General features: G+C 36.7%; 1 protein-coding gene across 13 annotated transcripts in view; it reads left to right on the top strand.

Annotated features, from left to right (window-relative positions):
- Positions 1–20238, top strand: part of SHLD2 (shieldin complex subunit 2) — an 82376-nt gene that overhangs the window by 56935 nt on the left and 5203 nt on the right. For 11 of the 13 annotated variants that reach the window (XM_081823951.1, XM_081823947.1, XM_081823940.1 and 8 more), the window contains 4 exons: positions 3331–3525; positions 3688–3822; positions 9300–9506; positions 15859–16087. In XM_081823951.1, the coding sequence (XP_081680077.1) occupies positions 3432–3525; positions 3688–3822; positions 9300–9506; positions 15859–16087 (665 nt within the window). In that variant the 5' untranslated portion in view covers positions 3331–3431. The other 2 variants (XM_081823949.1, XM_081823952.1) reach the window with 2 other exon arrangements.

Genomic DNA, 20238 nt, shown 5'->3' with positions numbered 1-20238 from the left:
GTTTTAAGACTGATTTACATTCAAGTAAGGCTGATCTGTTGCAGTCATTTCAGAAAAATCTTAGGACCTAATTCTAGATGGAGAATATCACATGGAACCCCTGGGAAGCTTCAGGTTTTTTGTAGAACAAACAGAAGAACCTTGAACTAGTTAGAGAACCTTTAAAGGTTACTTCAAATTCTTTCTTTTTATACTTATATAGGAATTTATATTGCCCTGTTTTTCATAGTTGGTAGCTAACATATATTCTAAGTCTTTTTAATTTGATGTAGGGGAATGGTTATCAGTTGGTACTTTGAGAATATTATAATTGTTTTTCTGAAAGAATAAATCAATTTGGTTAGGTTTTTGTTTTTGTTTTTACAAGTACTTACAGCTCATGAAACATTCTTCTGATCAATATATTGTGCTTTTAGAGAAGACTTCTGTTCTTTCCTCATTATAGTGAGGTGTTAACATGTGATAGGACATAAATTTATCTTAAGTATTATTAAATTGAAATGATTAAGTATATAAATCAAAGGTTAATACAATGTTTTCGTGAAGTAGATGATTTTAATTGGAATCTAAGTAATTCCATGTTTCTGTTTTATAAATCAGGGATAAATAAATACTTGGATATCAGGGATCTTTGTATTTTTCCCGAAAAGCTCCACATTATAGACAAAGAATGAAGCCCAGAGAAGTTATGTGCGAGTTCTCAGAACTCATTGTTGACAGAGTCAGAATTTGAACCCGTTTGAATGTTGATTCCACACATGCTGGAAATATTGCGAAAGAGGGATTAGGACGTCTGGTGGATGAATTGGAGCCCCGGATGGAACTGCTTGGAGCTGGGTTTTGCTGTAATCTAACAGGTCTTATCTCTTCCTCTCTTGCGCTCATTCCCCTTTCATGCCATCTGTTCTTTTCTCTTATGCTCCTTGCTTTGTTAGTGATATTACCTTTGCTTCATAAAAGTCACGGAAAAATGGAGTCATCTTAACTAGAATGAATTTCAGGTATCAGGTTCTAAAAACCTTAAAACATTTGTTTTTATCGATGCACTGAGCTGTGCAAGGAATCTTGATGCCATCTTTCATCTTTTCTGTACCCTCTCCATCTCATTGTTTCTTAGAGTCCACCTCTGAACTGTTTCACAAATCTGTCACCCCTCGTCCCTTTATGCAGTCTTGCCTGGTTCCCAGCACTCATCGTCTCCCGCTGGATGGCCACTGGCCTCCTAAGTGTTCTTCCTACTCTTTTCTGTGAAAATTGATTCCTCCACATTAAGGGGTCTGTGAGCTTGGATGGGAAGGCATTACGTCTTTACTTTCTCTGATAGCTAACTGAAAATGAGCATCTGCTTCCATTATCCATGAGGCAACAATCCACAGTAATATTAGCAGTACTTGGGACTTAGTCACCAATGGAAAGCACGTATATTTTCATATCACATATTATAGTTGTTGAAGATAACTTGAATATCATCTATGCTCGTCACTACTTTGAAATTACAGTAGTTGTTACATACTCTATTATATATTGTTATTTAATGTACTAATGAGGCACAAATTGTTGAAAAATATTTGATTGCTGTATTTCCATATAGTCGGTTTTGCAATCTTATTTTATACATTGAAAAATACTATTTTGTAATGAAAATGCTCTATAATTAGATAATGGTAGTAGTTGCACAACATTGTGAAATACTAAAAAACACTGAATCATACACTTTATTTAAAAAAACTTATTTTTATTTTATTTTTTTTTAGTAGCCTCCACGCCCGACATGGGGCTTAAACTCACAACCTTGAGATTTAGTGTTGTGTGCACTATCAACTGAGCCAGCCAGATGCCCCAAATTATATACTTTAAAAGGGTGAATTTTATGTATGTGAATTATAGCTCAATAAAACTTAAAAAAAAATACTATTCTGATAATCATATGCTTCATCAGACTACCAGAAGCATCTGTAATATGTAAGGGAGTACAGATCCCTTTCTCTTTACTTGGGAATATACCCCCTCCTCCATTTACTACCTAGAAAACTAGGACATTTTTTTCCAAAACCCAGCTCAAATATTCCTTCAATAAAGCGTCCAACTTGCCTGGGCAGTTGTTTCTGTGTGTTCTTGGGAAGGCTTACATGCATCTCTTATACCCTAAGCCCAGTGTTTGTTATTGACTATCTCAAGGTTGATAATTCCTTCAGTGTGAGTGTCATGACAAGATATGTCTTTGTATCCCTAGCACCTGGCATAATGCCTGGCACGTAGTGGATGGTCCCCTGATGAGTGAATGAATAATGAGGCTTTAGTGTAGCATAAGAAATACATTAGGATGAAAATGTTGATGGAAGGAAAGAAGAATCATTTGTTTTTTTCCTCCTGAAATCAGGAAATAGACCCAACCTACTAAAAAAGTACTTAACTGCTTTTTGCTAAGATCTTATTTTGGTCAACAATCCACTATATATTCAAATACACCTCCCTTACCTTCAGGGAAATTAAAATTTAATCAGCAAACCTCATCAATCTGTCCATTTGAAATGTGTGTATTTTATTATATGTGAAGTATATCTTAAAAAATGAGAAAACATTGAAACAAATAATTAAAACATAGACAAAAACATCTAAATGACATAATGACCGAAGAACTAAACAACTGATCTAACAATCAGGAGAAATATTACAACGTAGCATATGCTCAAATGCCAAATGAAAGCTGGAGAGAAAAGCTCTCTACGGGAAGAAGTCACTGGGAGCCGCTCTATGGTGGTTGTTTTTCTGTGTAGTATTTGCATAGATAGAGGGGATGAAGCGTTGCAGCCAGTGAGAGTGGTGAGGACCGAGGCTTGGAAGTGGGGAAGAGGAAAGCATGTTCAGGGAAGGAGTCATTAGGTGACTCAAGTGTATTGAGGATGAGGAACATAAAAGTCTTGAGGAAGAATAGCAGTGGTTGGGATGGTCAGGGAAGGTGTGAGCAAATCAGACTGCAGGGATTAGGGGACTAATTGGGTAAAGCAGGGTAATGGAGGGGTCAACAGAAATAACCGAAATACTGGTCTTGGTTAATTGGTAGAAAAATGATATTATTAACAAAATAGAGAAGGGAACAGGGCAAGTTGTTTTGGAGATGGTAAATAATTCTAATTCCCTTGGTTAAAAATAGCAAGCTTATTTGTGCACCTAAGCATTTAAGAAAAAGTTACATATTTTTAGAAATGAAAGCATATTTTCCATTTAATCACACTTTACAACATAAAATACATTTCTAAGAAAATATTGTGTTGTTAAGAAAATATAATTTTGCCATCTTTCATACATGTGTGTGTCTTTCTTTCTTAGACTCCAATATAGTTAATGATGTTGTACTTCGAGACTTACTGGCATATGTGTCTTCAAAACATTCCTATCTCAGGGATCTTCCTCAGAGGCAGCCTCAGAAAATGAACAGTATAGAATTTGTAGATTTGGAGCAGCTACAGCCGGACGTATTGGTCCACGCAGTACTAAGAGTTATTGATATCACTGTGCTGACAGGTAAATATTTGGGGCACCGTCTTAATTTTAGATTATAAAATAATTAAGATACCAGACTTTTGTAGTGTATCATTTGGTTATCACTATTATATTTATCATTGGACATTAAAGTAAGTTGTCCTATGTGATAAAGTAATGCTGGCTGAAATATTTCTTTTCCAGAGGCATTATACAGTTATAGAGGACAGAAGCAAAGGAAAGTTATGTTAACAGTGGAACAGGTCCAAGGTCAACATTATGTGCTTGTATTATGGGGTCCTGGAGCAGCCTGGTACCCTCAACTTCAAAGGAAAAAAGGTAAATATACCAAAAAGCTTTTAGCCTATTTATAGTTAGGTAAATGATTAATGCTTATGAGCTGAAGATGAAGAGCATCTTAAGAGATTAAGATACACATTTGAAATAGTAGGTGATCATAATTGAATATTCGTCTTCGGATTTCTTCTGTTATGATTTTATACCTCCTGTAAGCAATTTCGTGATCTAAAAAGTCTTCTTTAATTAACAGAGGCAAAAGAAAGTTTCCATTTATTCCCAGGTTTACTACTTTACCTTTTTAGTGAAGATCTTATCTCCTTCAGGAAACGTTCTTTAAAAATTGAAATCTGGAGACGCTTCTACAGTTTTTATCCAGCCAAAGTACTCTGATAAATAAACGTCTCTCTGGTTATAAAGCAGATGTTAGGGGAGCTGCATTAACCCTTTCAAGTCGCAATGTTACTGTTTCACAAATTAGTGTCTTCCAGGTTTTTATACCAGTTGTTTTAAAAGTGTGGACTATTAGTCATCCATAGAATGTTCATGTTTAAAATATGACCTGTGATGCCATTTTTCTTTAAAGCATGAGTTACTAATAATTTATGATGAATTTAATTAAATGGCATTGATGTTTCAATAAAATAGTATAATATCTTCATTTCAATATTATATTGTGAGATCCTTTCGTTGTAACAGTCAGGAATAGTTTAATTAGTGGCTTGTGAGTTATTTTATCCTGCTGAATTAATCCAGAGATTGGTTAGGTGTGCGACTGATTCTTTTTTGCCTGAAAGAGTTAATGCCTCTTCCCAAACTTCTGCCTACAAAATGGTTATCTAAGGATAGGATCTGTCACATTCTCTCTCTTAATCATTAATAGCCTATAACCAGGATTTGAGGTAAGTCTGATTTTTGACTTTTATGTTAGGATCAAACAATGGCAAATATTTGCTCAGTTGAGAACTCTGACAAACATGTGTCAGTGGTAGACTGACCATCATTATTGACCACTATATCATAGCTGGGAACATGAGTCTAGTGCATGTGGAACAAAATGTAGGTCAAAGGTGCTATTCCATTTGTGATGGAGCTGTAGCAGACTGCTCCATGCTTACTATGAATATTCTTCTAAAAGTCGTAGTTATTTGGCTGATAGAAGAGACATTCTAGTTCTCTCTAGACAATTCTATGGTATTTAGGTTAATACTGGAAATTTGTGAATCCAGGAATTAAGATATAGTTGTTCTTTGGTCATTCATTCATTCAGCATACTTTTATAATCATCATTTTTAAGTTTTGACATCCACCTCAACACCTCAGAATTATTCTTTTCAAAATGGGAAAGTACCAATTTTGAAGGATCATCTAAGTAAGTGATTCTGCTTTCAGAAACTGTTAGCATTTTATCTATTCATCTCGTGTTTCTTGAGGTGTTCTCTGTATTAACCTCCATACTGGGCACTGGTTTTCCTTGTTCCTGAAGATAACAAACTCATATTGAGATGATATAATCAGAAATGATCGTCAAGTAGTCATTGTTGAATACTGGAGATCACAGAGTTGATGTTTTGGGGAGGAATAATAAGAAATCCCCAATTCACATTCTTTCAAAATATGCATGGGAATTTGTAGCAAGGACTGATCACAGTTTAGGTCCTAATGAGGGTGGACTAGGGGCATACACTACACTTCTTAGGAATAATTGGGTACGTAAAAGAAGCTATTCAGAACTAAATGCCATTCTAATGCAATATTCTGGAAGTATTTAACAGAAGTCTAATATTTTAAAAATAGAACAAATTATAATAAAGTACTCTGTGACATTACTAATTAAGCACAGAGTAATGCAAATGATCCCAACGTTTGTAATTATACTTAATGCAAAATCATAGTTATGTCTGTATGGAGGTTTGAAATCTATTCACATCCTTAATTCATGATTCAAATAATAGAAATGTATTAGAAATTGTCTCAATATCAGTCTCCTTCAGACCTGCTAGTCTAATCTGCACACGACTCCTTTCTGTTACTTGAATTTGCCAATCTTTTTCCTGCCTTGGGATCTTAAGTTTACATGTTTCCTCTGCCTAGAGTGCTACCCCCTACAGGTACCTGCATGGATGTCTCCTTCATTTCTCAGCTTCAGTGTCATATCCTCAGGGGGGCCTCACACATACATAATCACTATCAGATGCACTCTTTGAGGTCCATTCGTGCCACTTAACACAATCAGGATTATCCAGCTTATTTGCTTGCTTGCTAATTAACTAATTTTCTCCATAGATTATAAATTCTGTGAATACAAGCATTCTGCTAAGCTTGTTCAGCCCTGTATCCTCATTACACAGCACTGTGCCTGCCCTCGCAGTGCTTTCTTTGTGAATGAACGAATGAAGAATAAAATACAGATCAAGCAACCACTCAAAATCTCCAGTCTTGAAGGAATAAGAGACTCAAGTTTGAGGAGGGAATAACTTTGTTTCAAATGATAATAAAAAATCACCAGTTTGAAAATGCATGCACACAAAGTTTTGGCAACCCATGGAATGTATTAACAAATTATATTTAAACTTGGGCACTGAGGGCTTTTAGTGAACTGAACTAGAACTCTTCTCTGGTTAACTTAACCAATTAAGGGGCATATATTTGACATATACAGGAGTATCTCATGGTACATAGGGCAAGAGTGCTGATGGGTTCAGGGGTGCTTAAGAACCAGGAGCTGAAATGCTTTGTGGGTCCCGGGCAGCTTCTCCAGCTGTCTGCTTTATTCACTCGGTGCAGACTTTCTCTGCTTTTCAACCATATGGAAGGCAGCAGAAGATGCTTACTCTGTAGCCCCTGATTTTACTTTTCCTTTTAAGAGACCAGTCCATTTCCAAATTCCCAGCAAAGAAAACCTGATTGCCCAGACTGAATTTGATTTAATCAACTATGGCCTCGGGGACAGGGTGGGAAAGTAGAATAGGAATGCCTGAGGTTGTTTCAGAGGGTCAGGGGACAGATGAGAGGGTCATTTGTGGTCTGGGTGGACACACAAAGGTATTCGCCACCAAAGATATGAATGTTCACTAGCCCAGAAAGACGTATGTGATGTTACTCTTTAATTTAAAAAGTAGATTATAAAATTTCATGTATAATAGAATCCCATTTTAATAAAGCAGGTAGGTGAGTATGTGTATATATGAAAAATTTGGAAATATAGATATTAAAATGCTAGCAATGGCTATGTGTGTTTTTTCTTTATGCCTTTAGTTTGAATTTTGTACATGTGTGAATCTGCATTTATTTTTTACACATTTAGTAAAAACTTCAAACTTAGTAAATAGAGAATAATATAATGAAATACCCATTATGGTATCCATTATACCCATTATATTAGAACATTGGCCAATCATATTTCATCTGTTGCTACTCTTTTCTTTTACTGTATAATATTTTATAGTAAATATATTTTATTTATAATTAAGAAATAAAGCAAGCTTTTTCCTTTTGAAAAGAAGAGCAGATAAGATTTGGAATAGCTAGTTAACAATTTGAAAAAAAAATTGAATTAAATTTATACTTCATATTTGTGCCAAAATAAATTCCAGATGCATTAGAGATTCAAATTTTTTTTTTTTTAAGGAAGAAACAGTAGTAGAAGAAAATATAAGCAAACTTATTTGGAATGTAAAGATTGGTAGGTTAAACAAAATGTAGCAACAGGAACTATATATAAAAATCATCATATACCAAATTAAAAGGCAAGTGAAAAACCAGAAAAAAAAAGTTGCATTTTGTCAAAAAATAATGCAGTAAACAAAAGACAAGTGTCTGTAAGTATATATGGGCAATAGATATGAACAGGAAGTCCCAAAGAAGAAATAAAAATGGCCAATGAATGTATGAAAAAAAATTTACTTATTAGTAATTGAAGGCACACAAATAAAGTAATGACAGTACATGATTTTTCTCCTGAGTAATTGATAGAGAACATAAAGGGGAACAGCCACTCTCATAAACTATTGGAAATGTAAATTGGCAAAACCTTTCTTGAGGACAACCGACAGTGCATTATGAAAACCGAATTTGGAATACCTTTGGCCTAATAATTACACTTCTAGGAATTTATCATGGCTATGCATAAAGATGTAGCTAAAAATATATTTATCACAGTACTGTTTATAATAGTTAAAAAACAAAAAATAACCAACATGCCCCCAAACAAGGAATTACTGTATTAATTTTTAAGATTTTGGCATATCTGTTCCAAAGTATGGGCATATTATGCAGTATTTTAAAATAATATAGAATAATACTTAATGACATATAAATCCAATTGAAAACAATTGGATGTCCAACTAAAAGTATTAACTGTGTTTATCTGGGGGTGTTGAGATTATGGCTGTTATTTTATTTATGTACTTAATCTGATTTCTAAGCATGTATTTTGTAGTGGGACAAGCAAACTATTTTAAAAATAGTGATTGTTTTTAAGCAGTGACTTGGAATATATATGCTTTAGCTCTTTCTAATGATGCTCTGTCTATACAGACTTACTGTATAGACTTACTTGTTTTAAAATTCTGCACTTTTGGGGGCGCCTGGGTGGCTCAGTTGTTAAGCGTCTGCCTTTGGCTCAGGTCATGATCCTAGGATCCTGGGATGGAGCCCCACATTGAGCCCCCGCATCGAGCCCCCTCATCAGGCTCCCCGCTCAGCGGGAAGCCTGCTTCTCCCTCTCCCGCTCCCCCTGCTTGTGTTCCCTCTCTCGCTGTCTCTCTCTCTCTGTCAAATAAATAAATCAAATCTTCCAAAAAAAAAAAAAAAAGATTCTGCATTTTTCAAGAAGAAACTAAGGAAAAAAAACTAAGGAGGCAGTGTGGGGGAGGGGTGTGAATTAGCTTTATGGCCTGAAGTAAGTGGAAACTAAAAGAACAGCTGTTATTACTAGAAAACTCAGTGCTAAGAGATCTTTTGTTTTATTAGAGTTTAAAGTTGAATTTATTAATATAGAATAGGATTATTTGGCAAGAAGCTCTGTGCCACTGCAGTTTTAAGGATTACAATTATGACTGAGGGAACTGAAAATACATGCAGTTGTCTCTCAATGCTATTTTTTTTCTGTCCTTGAGAAATTAGCTAAATAAGAAAACGAAGGTGTTGAAAAATCAGTGAGAGATATTGATTATGGCAGACATGTTCCATTTCTATGCCTTACTCGTTTTAAAAACCTTTGCCTGTAGATATCAAAACAGGAATTAGCTACTCTGAAAAGCAGTTGGTTATGATAAATTATGACTGTTTAAGAGACCAAGAAATCTTTAGAGAAAATTTTTATTAAAATTATTTCCAGCATCCTTATACTATTGCCCTAAAACAGCATAATTCACATTTTGTCTTTTAATACCCAAATTCCTTAGAGTGGTAAAAGTTGTACTTAATTGAATTATTTGGATCAATCTATTTAATCTGATTCTGAGCCTAGATTATTTCCTTTTCGGTGACTTTTTGTTTTTGTTTGTTTGTTTAAGATTATATTTGGGAATTTAAATATCTTTTTGTTCAGCGCAATGACATCCTAGAAAGCCTAGAATTGCATACAACATTTTGGTCATCCTGTGAGTGCCTGTTTGACGATGATATAAGGGCAATTACATTTAAAGCAAAATTTCAAAAAAGCATGCCCTCCTTTGTGAAGATGTCAGATTTAGCAACACACCTGGAGGATAAGCATTCAGGTAAGTTCTTTATATACGTAAGATATTGCTTGTTTTAATATAAGCAAGGGAAGCTACCATTTATGGGAAAAAATGTATAATTAAATATGAAAGTAAAATATAGATCACTGTAAACAGCTCAACCAGATATTTACATAGCTTGTTAGCTTTCTGCCTACAATCCTTTGAGGTTAATCTGTAATTATTAGGGATCACTTCAAAATACTTTTTGCATATATGTGCAAGCAGCTTATCACTTAATAAACCAGAAATAGAAAAATGACCCTAACCAGAGTCACTGTTGAGATAAGCATTTTATCAAGTTATTAAACTGTTACCTATACATGGTTGTTAAAATTTAGCATTGATACAGAATTCATGCAATTTGCTTACTGCTTTAGTGAAATGTAATAACATACTTCCTGAACTCACATATTTGTGTGTGTGTGTATGTATGTGTATAAAATTCATCCTTAGAAACATACTACATAGAAGATTGCCTTTGGTGATGGATTTTTTTTTTTTAAAGATTTTATTTATTTATTTGACAGAGACAGCGAGAGCAGGAATACAAGCAGGGGGAGTGGGAGAGGGAGAAGCAGGCTTCCCACAGAGCAGGGAGCCTGATGCGGGGCTCGATCCCAGGACCCTGGGATCATGACCTAAGCCGAAGGCAGACGCTTAACGACTGAGCCACCCAGGCGCCCATTGGTGATGGATTTTATACACATACTCACACACTTTCCATGAACTTAATACCATTTAATTAATTTTGAGTGCAGTAGTAAAAGGAATATGTCTTAGGTTCAATATGCCATACGCTTTGGAATGAAGAGAGTAAAATAGTGAAAATAACTAGATAAATTGATACAATTTTAGTGGGAAATACTTTTCACTAAATCACATTCCTAAGTACAGAGATGATGCTAAAAGTATGCTAACTCCAAGTTAAAGGAATAACCAATTAAACAGCACTTGAAGCTATTTTTAAGGTTGCTAAATGCCAATAATCAGTAAATGCCAGTGATTATCAATTTTGGAAACTAACAGAATGTTTTCTGGTGGCTATTATAGCAATTGTTTTTAGAGGGGAAATGAGGGTTGAAAAAATAGGAGGTATCTATAGGTTTATTGTTACATAATTTAAGTTTTTTAATGAAGAGGAAAATGGTCAAAATTCTTTCTCAGAATTTGTATAAATAAGATTACCATTTTTGGTGCTTTTATAGGTTAAATTATTAGAATAACTCAGGAACTTTGGATTTTGATACTAACTTTTAATTTTATTCTCCCATTTGCATGAATAATTTTCTGCATTCTTATAGATGGTTTTAGATTTTATTAAATGCTAAATGTGGTTTAAGTGAAATAGGATTATTTTTACAATGTTCCAAAATGAAATGAGTTGGAACTCCTAAGAGATCACAGGCTAAGATTCTCAAGTATATTTCTGGAACTTTTTGCTAGCATGCTATGCCCCCTTTTGGTACATCCATGGAAATGTAAAAGTTGTGTCATAAAGCAGGGATGATATCTCAGAGTGCTTTTCTAATATGGCTCAGAGTGTTAAATTTAAAAAGATTTTTAATAAAAGTTTTTAGGGTGTAATTTTTGTACAATAAACCACCCTTACTTGAAGTATCCACATTCACACTGGTGAGTTTTGACACAAGATCCATGAAACCATCACCACAGTCGTGAAACCATCACCAGTCTGCCCCTTTGTAATCTCTCCCTTCCCTGCGTACCTGCCCTCCTGATCCTTTGAGGCAATCAATCTGTCACTGGAGATTAGTTTGAATTTTCTATGATATTATATACATGGAATCTACATAATGTACACTTTGTTTGGCATCTTTAATTAAGCAAGTTCTTTTGAGACATATCTATGCTTTTGTGCATATCAGTAGTTCATTCCTTTTTATTCTCTTGTACGAACATACCGTGATGTGTCTATCTGTCCATCTGTTGATGGACATCTGGGTTGTTTCCAGTTCTTGGCTCTTTTAAGTAAAGCTTCTATAAACATTCATGTACAAAGTGTTATATGGACATAGTCTTTCTTTATTCGTGAGTAAATACCTAGTAGCTGAATAAGCTGAAGGATTATATGGTAGGTATATGTTTAATTTTTTAAGAAACTGCCAAACTGTTTTCCAAAGTAGTTGTAGCATTTTGTATTTCCACCAAGCAGTGTGTGAAAGTTCTGTTTTTCCCACATCCTTGTCAACACTTGGTATGGGGCTTCTTTTTAATTTCTGTAACAATAGGTCATTGTGGTTTTATTTTTTATTTTCTTAAAAGATTTTATTTATTTATTTGACAGAGAGAGACACAGCGAGAGAGGGAACACAAGCAGGGGGAGTGGGAGAGGGAGAAGCAGGCTTCCCACGGAGCAGGGAGCCGGCCTGATGCAGGGCTCGATCCCAGGACCCTGGGATCATGACCTGAGCCAAAGGCAGATGCTTAACGACTGAGCCACCCAGGCACCCAGGTCATTGTGGTTTTAATTCGCATTTCCCTATTGGCTAGTGATATTGAGCATCTTTTCATGTACTCAGTTGCCATCCACATGTCTTCTTTGATGAAGTGTCAACTGAAATCTTTTGCCCATTTAAAAACAAAGCGTTGATTATTTTCTTATTATTGATTTTTGAGAGTTCTTTATATTTTGGGTAAAAATTATTTGTTAGATATAGGCTTTGCAGATATGTTCTTCCAGTCTGTTACTAGTCTGTTCATTCTCTTAACCAGGCTTTTTGAAGACCACAAGTTTCGAATTTTGATGAATTCCATTTTATCCATTTGTTCTTGTATGGTTTCCTATTTAGAAAATGTTTGCCTTACCCAGCGTCACAGACATTTATGTCCTTTGTGTTATTTTAGAAGTTTTAGAGTTTTAGGGTTCACATTTGGGTCCATGATCTATTTTGAGTTAATTTTTATGTATGGTGTGAGGCATGCTTGGAAGTTCTTTTCCTTTTTGCGTATGAATATCCAGCTGTTTAAGCCCCATTTGTTGAAAAGATTACTATTTTTCCAGTGAATTGCTTTTACCCTTTTGTCAAAATCAGTTGTTCACACATAAATGATCTATTTTTGGGCTTTCTCTTCTATTTTATTGATCTATTTGTTTATCTTTATACCAGTACCACACTATTTTGACTACTGTAGCTTTTATAATATGCCTTGAAGTCAGATATTTTTAGCCTTCCAACTTTGTTCTTTTTCAAAGTTGTTTTGGCAATTCTAGGTCCTTTGCATCTCCATGTGAATTTTAGGATTAGTTTGTCAATTTCTAGAAAAAAGTCTGCTGGGATTGTTTTGAAGCTATGCATCAATTTGAGGGAGAATTGACATAATATTGAGTTTGCCAACCTAAGAACAAGATACATCTTTTATTTCTCTTAGCTGCGTTTTGTAGTTTTCAGAATATAGGGCTTTCATATCTTTCTTCAGACTTCTATTTTCTGTTTTTCTGCTATTATAATTGGCGCTTTTTAAAATTTCAGTTTCAATTGTTTGTTGCTATTGTGTAGAAATATAGTGATTTTTGTATATTGATCTTGTCTTTTGTAACCTTGCTAAACTCACTAAGCTCAATAGTAACTCTTTGGTAGATTTGAATTTTCTACATCTGTGAAGAAAGACAGTTTTATTTTTTCCTTTCCAGTCTGGATGCCCCTTATTTATTTTTCTCACCCCTTTGCACTTGATGACTTCTCTAATATTGAAAAAAGTTGTAAGAGCAAACGTTTTTACCTTGTTTCTGATCTTAGGGAGAAAACATTCGTTATTTCATTATTAAGTATGACTTTGGCTTACGGTTTTCCTCAATGCTTTCTATAAGGCTGATGAAGTTGCCTTTTATTCCTAGTTTGCTGAAAAAAATTTTTTTCTTATCAAGAATGGGTGTTAGAATTTATCAAATGCTCTTTCTCCATCGATTGAGATGATCATAGAGTTTTTCCTTTGCAATCTTTTAATGTAATTACATTGATTGCTTTTTGAATGTTAAAACAGCTTTGCATTTATGGGGTAAACCCCACTTGGTCATGACGTGTCCCTTTTCTATGTTGCTGGATTTAATTTGCTAACATTTGTTAAGAATTTTTATGTTTGTGTTCATGAAGGATATGTGTAGTGTTTTTTTTTTCTTGTAATAGCTTTTTCTGCTTTCGGAATAGAATTAGAATAGTGCTCATGGAATGAGTTGGGATGTAGTTCCTCCTCTCCGGTTTTCTGGAAGAGTTTGTTTAGAATTAGAATGTTTTCTTCCCTACATGTTTGGTAGACTTTCTCAGTGAAGCCCTGTGGGCCTAGAGTTTTCTTTATTGGAAGGTCTTAACTACACACAGGCAGTGGGGAGCTCCATTTAACTTGGTGTCACGGAGAAGTCAGCTCTGTTAGCTACTGCTTACACCGAGCAGCTACCTCCTGGAATTGAATACGTAGAATTAGATTTTAAAATAAAAATCACCATCGTGAATACTAATAAAATAGATGCTCACAGCTCTGAAGATTTGGTTTGGGGAATGAGGCTGGGGATTGGGAATATCCTTGCAAATGCTGGAGATGGACCCCCCATTGGTAAACCACGCAAAAACTTTGTGTTGTTACAGTCAGTCCCTGGTAGGCTGTGTTCAGAGAGGGCCTTTTAGCCAATTTTCATTCTCTTTATGTTCAGCTCTGAGGGCTGAATTCGTAGTTTCTGTGTTTTTTTTTTTTTAAGATTTTATTTATTTATTTGACAGAGAGAGACACAGTGAGAGAGGGAACACGAGCAGGGGGAGTGGGAGAGGGAGAAGCAGGCTCCCCGCTGAGCAGAGAGCACACATTTGGCTTGATCCCAGGACCCTGGGATCATGACCTGAGCCAAAGGCAGATGCTTAATGAGTGAGCCACCCAGGTGCCCCTGTTTATGTGTTTTTAAGACAGAAATGGAGAGAGCATGTGGGAGTACAAGTAATTTTTTCCTAACCTGCTTCATAGTTAAATAAAAGGAGTGAGATAGGGAGCTCAACATGGGAGAATTTCCTAAGAGGGTCTGCTGTCTTAACAAAGCTTAACAGAAGCTGGATGGGGTGAAGCTGCGCCCGGCTCCTCGTCAAGAAATGAAAGTGCTTACTCAGCATCCGGTCCTGCCATCAGCAGAATGTCAGTGCCCAGCAGGCTGTAAGCCCCTTGGAAGCAGAGTCCTCATTAATCATGAACTTTTAATTCTTTTATAGAAGTGTGTAAGTTTATAAAATGTGTGGAGTGATGTTAACGTTCTTCTAAAATGATTGAATTCTTTCATTAATAGTGATACAACATGTCTGCAGCAAGGTGTGATTTAGAGTGTGCCGTAGTTTATTGGGTATGCTGACTACTACACACTCTTGTAATTCATGTAGCGATACAGGGCATGATTGGAGAAGATGATAAAACAATCTTGGGGCACCAAAAGACTAAAGCAAACAGAAGGACTTAAGAATAGGAAAGTCACCATTAGTGGGACTCTTAAAGAGATAACCCGAAAAGAGAATAGGTAGCCAGAAGGATGAGTTCCTGACCTGAAATGTACCACCTGCTAAAAGGATGAAGAAAAGCAAATCCAAAGACTTAAAAAGGGCTTTAAACTGAATCTTGAGAGGAAGGGAGAAGATAAACTTAGATGAACTTACAGACCTTACGGCAAAGGTAAATTAGAAAAAAAGAATGTCTGGCAGATAAAGAAACTCAGTATTTGTTTAAGAGGTGAATGCATGAGCCAGTGAGAGTGAATGAACATGCCCAAGGTCCTGGTGAGTCACACATTTCGTAAATGAGAACTCTCGGTGCTCACGTGCTCTACAACCAGTGCCCATAGTATGGATGGTGATGGGCGGGAAATTGAAAAAAAAAACAGTTTAAAAAGAGGATAAGCTAGTGGTATGTTTGTTTTGGATAAAGTAGAGACTGGAAGAATAACTGACCTGCTATTTGACTTTCAGCAATGATCAATTAAAAAGAAGGCTGGGAAGAGAGATGTTAGCTAGTTTCAGGTGTTTCGAAGGGATTTCTACTGAAAGAGGGAGAGACCTTATTTTGCATGATTCCAGAGGACAGGGAGGAAGAAAACACCCACCTGTGCAGCCAAACTAGCCAAATAAATCTTCACTCTTAGTTATGGGCAACAGCAGCTTACCTCTCACTTTTCAGAGTAAACACCGAAGCCGCAAGCAGGTGAAATTGTCCAGGGAAAGAGTGAAGGAAGGAAGACCAAGAACGAGTCCTCGGGCATATCCTTTACTATAAGTGACTCAATCAACCTTATCATTAACCATGTTCATAAATTAAAGTTATGATTTTGGTCCTATAATTTATACACACTTCTTTTTGTCTCTTGTAGGAGTGATTCTAATCAAAGCCCAGATTTTAGAGTTAGTGATTCCTATCCCAGCAGCTCAGAAGATAGCTCTAAATGCCCGCAGCTCTCTGAGGAGCATCTTCTCTTCTCTTCCGGACATTGTATATACTGGCTGTGCAAAATGCGGATTGGAACTGGAAACAGACAAGAACAAGATCTATAAACAGTGTTATAGCTGCTTGCCATTTACTCTGAAGAAGTTATACTACAGGTGAGGCAGCCAAGCAAGCCATTGGGATGGAAAAGATTTATTATTATATGACTGGACATGACCGAAAAATTGCATATATCAATTCTTACTTTCTAATGAGAACTAACTAGAACTAATCCAAGAGAATAAAAATTTTCCCCTGGCTATTTATGAAAGCAAAAATTGTCCAGTAATCATAACAGGGATTTTTAAAAGCAGTAATTGGAAGACTTATTATCTTCAAGCAGCTATATTGAAGAAAATTTTTACTTGGTTTATATTTTTAAGCAAGATCTAAATGGCTCATAAGAAACTGATTTCCATACTTTAGCATCTAATTGGAATTTAAAGGTTAAAACTGTTCTATCATCTAACCTCTCAGTGTGGAAGCTAATAAGATGTTTAACTTTTCTGTGCCTCAGTTTTCCCAGCTTCACATTAGAAATTAAGGATTGCAAATGTTCTTTGGTAAAATTGCAAACCAGCTCAGTGAAAAACACATTTTTCAAATAATAAATGTTCAAAAGCTTGGATGAATTTTTTCTTTTTACCTGGTAAATTGCATGCCTTTATAAAATAGCCACCAGTGTTTTATGCTCTTTTCTGTTTCTAAATACTGCAGTATCTAAAAACTAAATGCAAATGTATTCAGCATGTTATCATGGTGTACGTTAAGAATATTAACAGAAGCTTAATCCATAAACCTTATTTCCCTTTACATATGTGTGTTATAAATAAGTAAATAGATTTTGCTCTTACTCTGAAAGTTGCTTGTATGGAAAAGAAAATTAAATTAAGATGCATGGTATATAAGAAATAAAGTTAATTAGGGGCACCTGGGTGGCTCAGTCGTTAAGCGTCTGCCTTTGGCTCAGGTCATGACCCCAGCGTCCTGGGATCAAGCCCCTCATTGGACTCCCTGCTCAGCGGGAAGCCTGCTTCTCTCTCTCCCACTCCCCCTGCTTGTGTTCCTTCTCTCGCTGTCTCTCTCTCTATCAAAAAATAAATAAAACCTTTTTTTTAAAAAAGAGATTTGTTTATTTATTTGAGAGAGAGAGAGAGAGCATGGAGGGGAGGGTCAGAGGGAGAAGCAGACTCCCCGGCTGAGCAGGGAGCCCGATGCGGGACTCGATCCTGGGACTCCAGGATCATGACCTGAAGTGAAGGCAGTCGCCCAACCAACTGAGCCACCCAGGCGCCCGTAAATAAATAAAATCTTAAAAAAAAAAAAAGAAATATAGTTAATTAAAATTGATTTCTTATCAATAGTTAAGGCTCCTTACAGAATGTGTGTGTTATTTTATGTCATTCTTAATGTTCCTAATCAATGTAATTATTTATTGGACAAAAATGTTACTCAATAAATATCCCTTATGGAGAAGACAGACTTTGAATCTTCAGTCTAAAGAACAACTATTCAAGGGGCACCTGGGTGGCTCAGTTGGTTAAGCGTCTGCCTTCGGCTCAGATCATGATCCCAGGGTTCTGGGATCGAGCCCCGCATCGGGTGGCTTGGCGGGGAGCCTGCTTCTCCCTCTGCCTGCCACTCCCCTGGCTTGTGCTCTCTCTCTCACTATCTCTCTCTCTGTAATAAATAAATAAAATCTTAAAAAAAAAAAAGAATAACTATTCAAGAGAAGGACTTCACAGATCATTATCACCTGACTATGGTATAACCTAGTATGAGGTATATACGGTATAGTTCTAAACTATAGTGCATTGAAGATGTGCAAATTTTTTGTGTTGCTAGAATGTTGATAGACATGCTAAAGCAAGAGTTGTTTTTGTTTATTTATTTAAAAGCCTTTAAATTGTGTTTAGGTTTAGGATTCAGATTATTTGATTTCCTTAAAAAGAAATTTTTTTGTTGTTAAAAAGAAAATCTTGAGATTAAATGACAGATTCCTTCAAATTATCAAGTACCGTGATTCAGAAATCATTGCATGAGTCATCACTTACGATTCTACATAGGTCAGTAGCAACCTGAATAAGAAAAAGCTCTGATTGCTTCTTTTTCTTTTTTTTTTTTTTTAAAGGTTTTATTTATTTATTTGACAGAGAGAGACACAGTGAGGGAGGGAACACAAGCAGGCGGAGCGGGAGAGGGAGAAGCAGGCTTCCCGCGGAGCAGGGAGCCCGATGTGGGACTCGATCCCAGGACCCTGGGATCATGACCTGAGCCGAAGGCAGACGCTTAACGACTGAGCCACCCAGGCGCCCCTGCTTATTTTTCAAAGACCCAAACAATCAAGTTGGGTATCCACATATGTTCACCCAATATTTAGTAACGTGGATGTTATGCTGATTGATGTAAGCATATTTCTTGTACTCAAAAGCTCTTATGAAATACCTAATGAACATTTGTATGGCATGACAGTCCCATGCTGTGAGTGGACCAATTACATTTGATGTTGGTTGTTTTTAACTTGGAACTGATTTTCCAGTGGCAACTGATTTTCCAGTGGTATCTAGATACCATGGTTTGAGTCTCATTCCCACCTGCAAAAAGGATTACCTATGTGCTGGTGACTTTCGTTGGCATCTCCACCCTGGTTTTCTCCTCCAAGCTGCAGTAGCTAGATACTCAGTTCCCCACTTGAATGTGTTTCAGGCATCCCACACTAAAAATACCCGAGCTTGGCTCTCTTATTGTTCCTGTCTATATCAAACTGGGTTCTTCCCATTTTCATACTTCCCAGTACATGTCATCACCGTCTACCCCATTAACCTAGAAACCTGCACATAGCCCTTGAATCATTTCTTTTTCCTTACCTCCCATGTCTAATCTACTGGCAAGTCCTATGAATTTTCATCCAAAACTGTATCATAAATTCACCCTCTTTTTTCCATCTCCACTGTTCCTTAACCTCAGGGGCACTAGTGACATTTCAGGCAGGACAGTTTCTCGTTGTTAGGGTACCCCACACATTGCAGAGCATGTGGCATCTTGTTTACCTGGCCTTGCCAAAACCTCAGTTATCATGAAACCAGAACAGGGAGTCAGGACCTCCTGGTCCCGAAGCACATGGGCCTAGTCCGGGCTGCTGCTAGGTCTTGCTCCAACTATCAGAGTAGTGGTCTCTTAGTTGGCCTCCTTCGGCCTTGGCCCCCTTCTGTCCATTCTCTACACAGCTGATGGGGTGATCACTGCCTGACTTAAACACCTCCTGGTAGTTTCCGTTTACACTCTGCTGCCATGCTTTCCCTTGCTCCCTGTGTTCCAGCCCCCTGGCCTTTTTTCGGTTCCTTGGTCACCCCGATGTTTTTTTCCTTGCGCTTTCTTGCATGTTCTTCCCTCCGCTCGACTCCACGTCTTAGTTTTTTTTTTTTTTTATTTGAAGAGAGAGACAGCGAGAGAGGGAACACAAGCAGGGGGAGTGGGAGAGGGAGAGGCAGGCTTCCTGCTGAGCAGAGAGCCAGATGCGGGGCTCGATCCCAGGACCCTGGGACCACGACCTGAGCCGAAGGCAGACGCTTAACGACTCCACGTCTTAGTTTAAGCGGCACTACATCAGAGGGACCTTCTTTTTTTTTATTATTATTATTTTTAAATTTTTTATTGTTATGTTAATCACCATACATTACATCATTAGTTTTTGATGTAGCGTTCCATGATTCCTTGTTTGTGCATAACACCCAGTGCTCCATGCAGAACGTGCCCTCAGAGGGACCTTCTTAATCCCCCCTTTATTTTCTGTGACAGCACTGTGTGTGTACTCACTGCAATTTGTACTTGTCTAGTTGTATGCCATCTTCTCTAAAAAACATCTTTACTGGGCTAGAATTCACGTAGCATCAAACGGACCCATCTAAAATGTATGATCCCTGGTTTTAGTATATTCACAGAGTTGTCACCGTCCCCACAGTCCATTCTTAGAGACATTTTCATCACCCAGAAGCCCCATTTCCATTAGCAGTCACCCCCACTCCCCCCAACTCAGCATTTGGATTGGTCCCACATTTTGGCTGTTATGAATAGTACTGCTGTGAAGATTTGTGTACAAATTTTTAGTGGATATGTGTTTTAGAATCGCTGGGTTGTATGGTAATTCTATGTTTAATTTTTTGAGGAACTGCCAAACTGGTTTCCAAAACTGTTGCACAACTTTACATTCTCACCAGGAATATATGAAGTTTCTGCACATTCTTTTTTTTTACTTTTTTTTTTTTTA

This window comes from Leptonychotes weddellii, chromosome 6, assembly GCF_054177405.1.
Source record: "Leptonychotes weddellii isolate Sample4059 chromosome 6, ASM5417740v2, whole genome shotgun sequence".
Lineage (NCBI taxonomy): Eukaryota > Metazoa > Chordata > Mammalia > Carnivora > Phocidae > Leptonychotes > Leptonychotes weddellii.
This window is presented reverse-complemented; position numbering and strand designations above follow the sequence as displayed.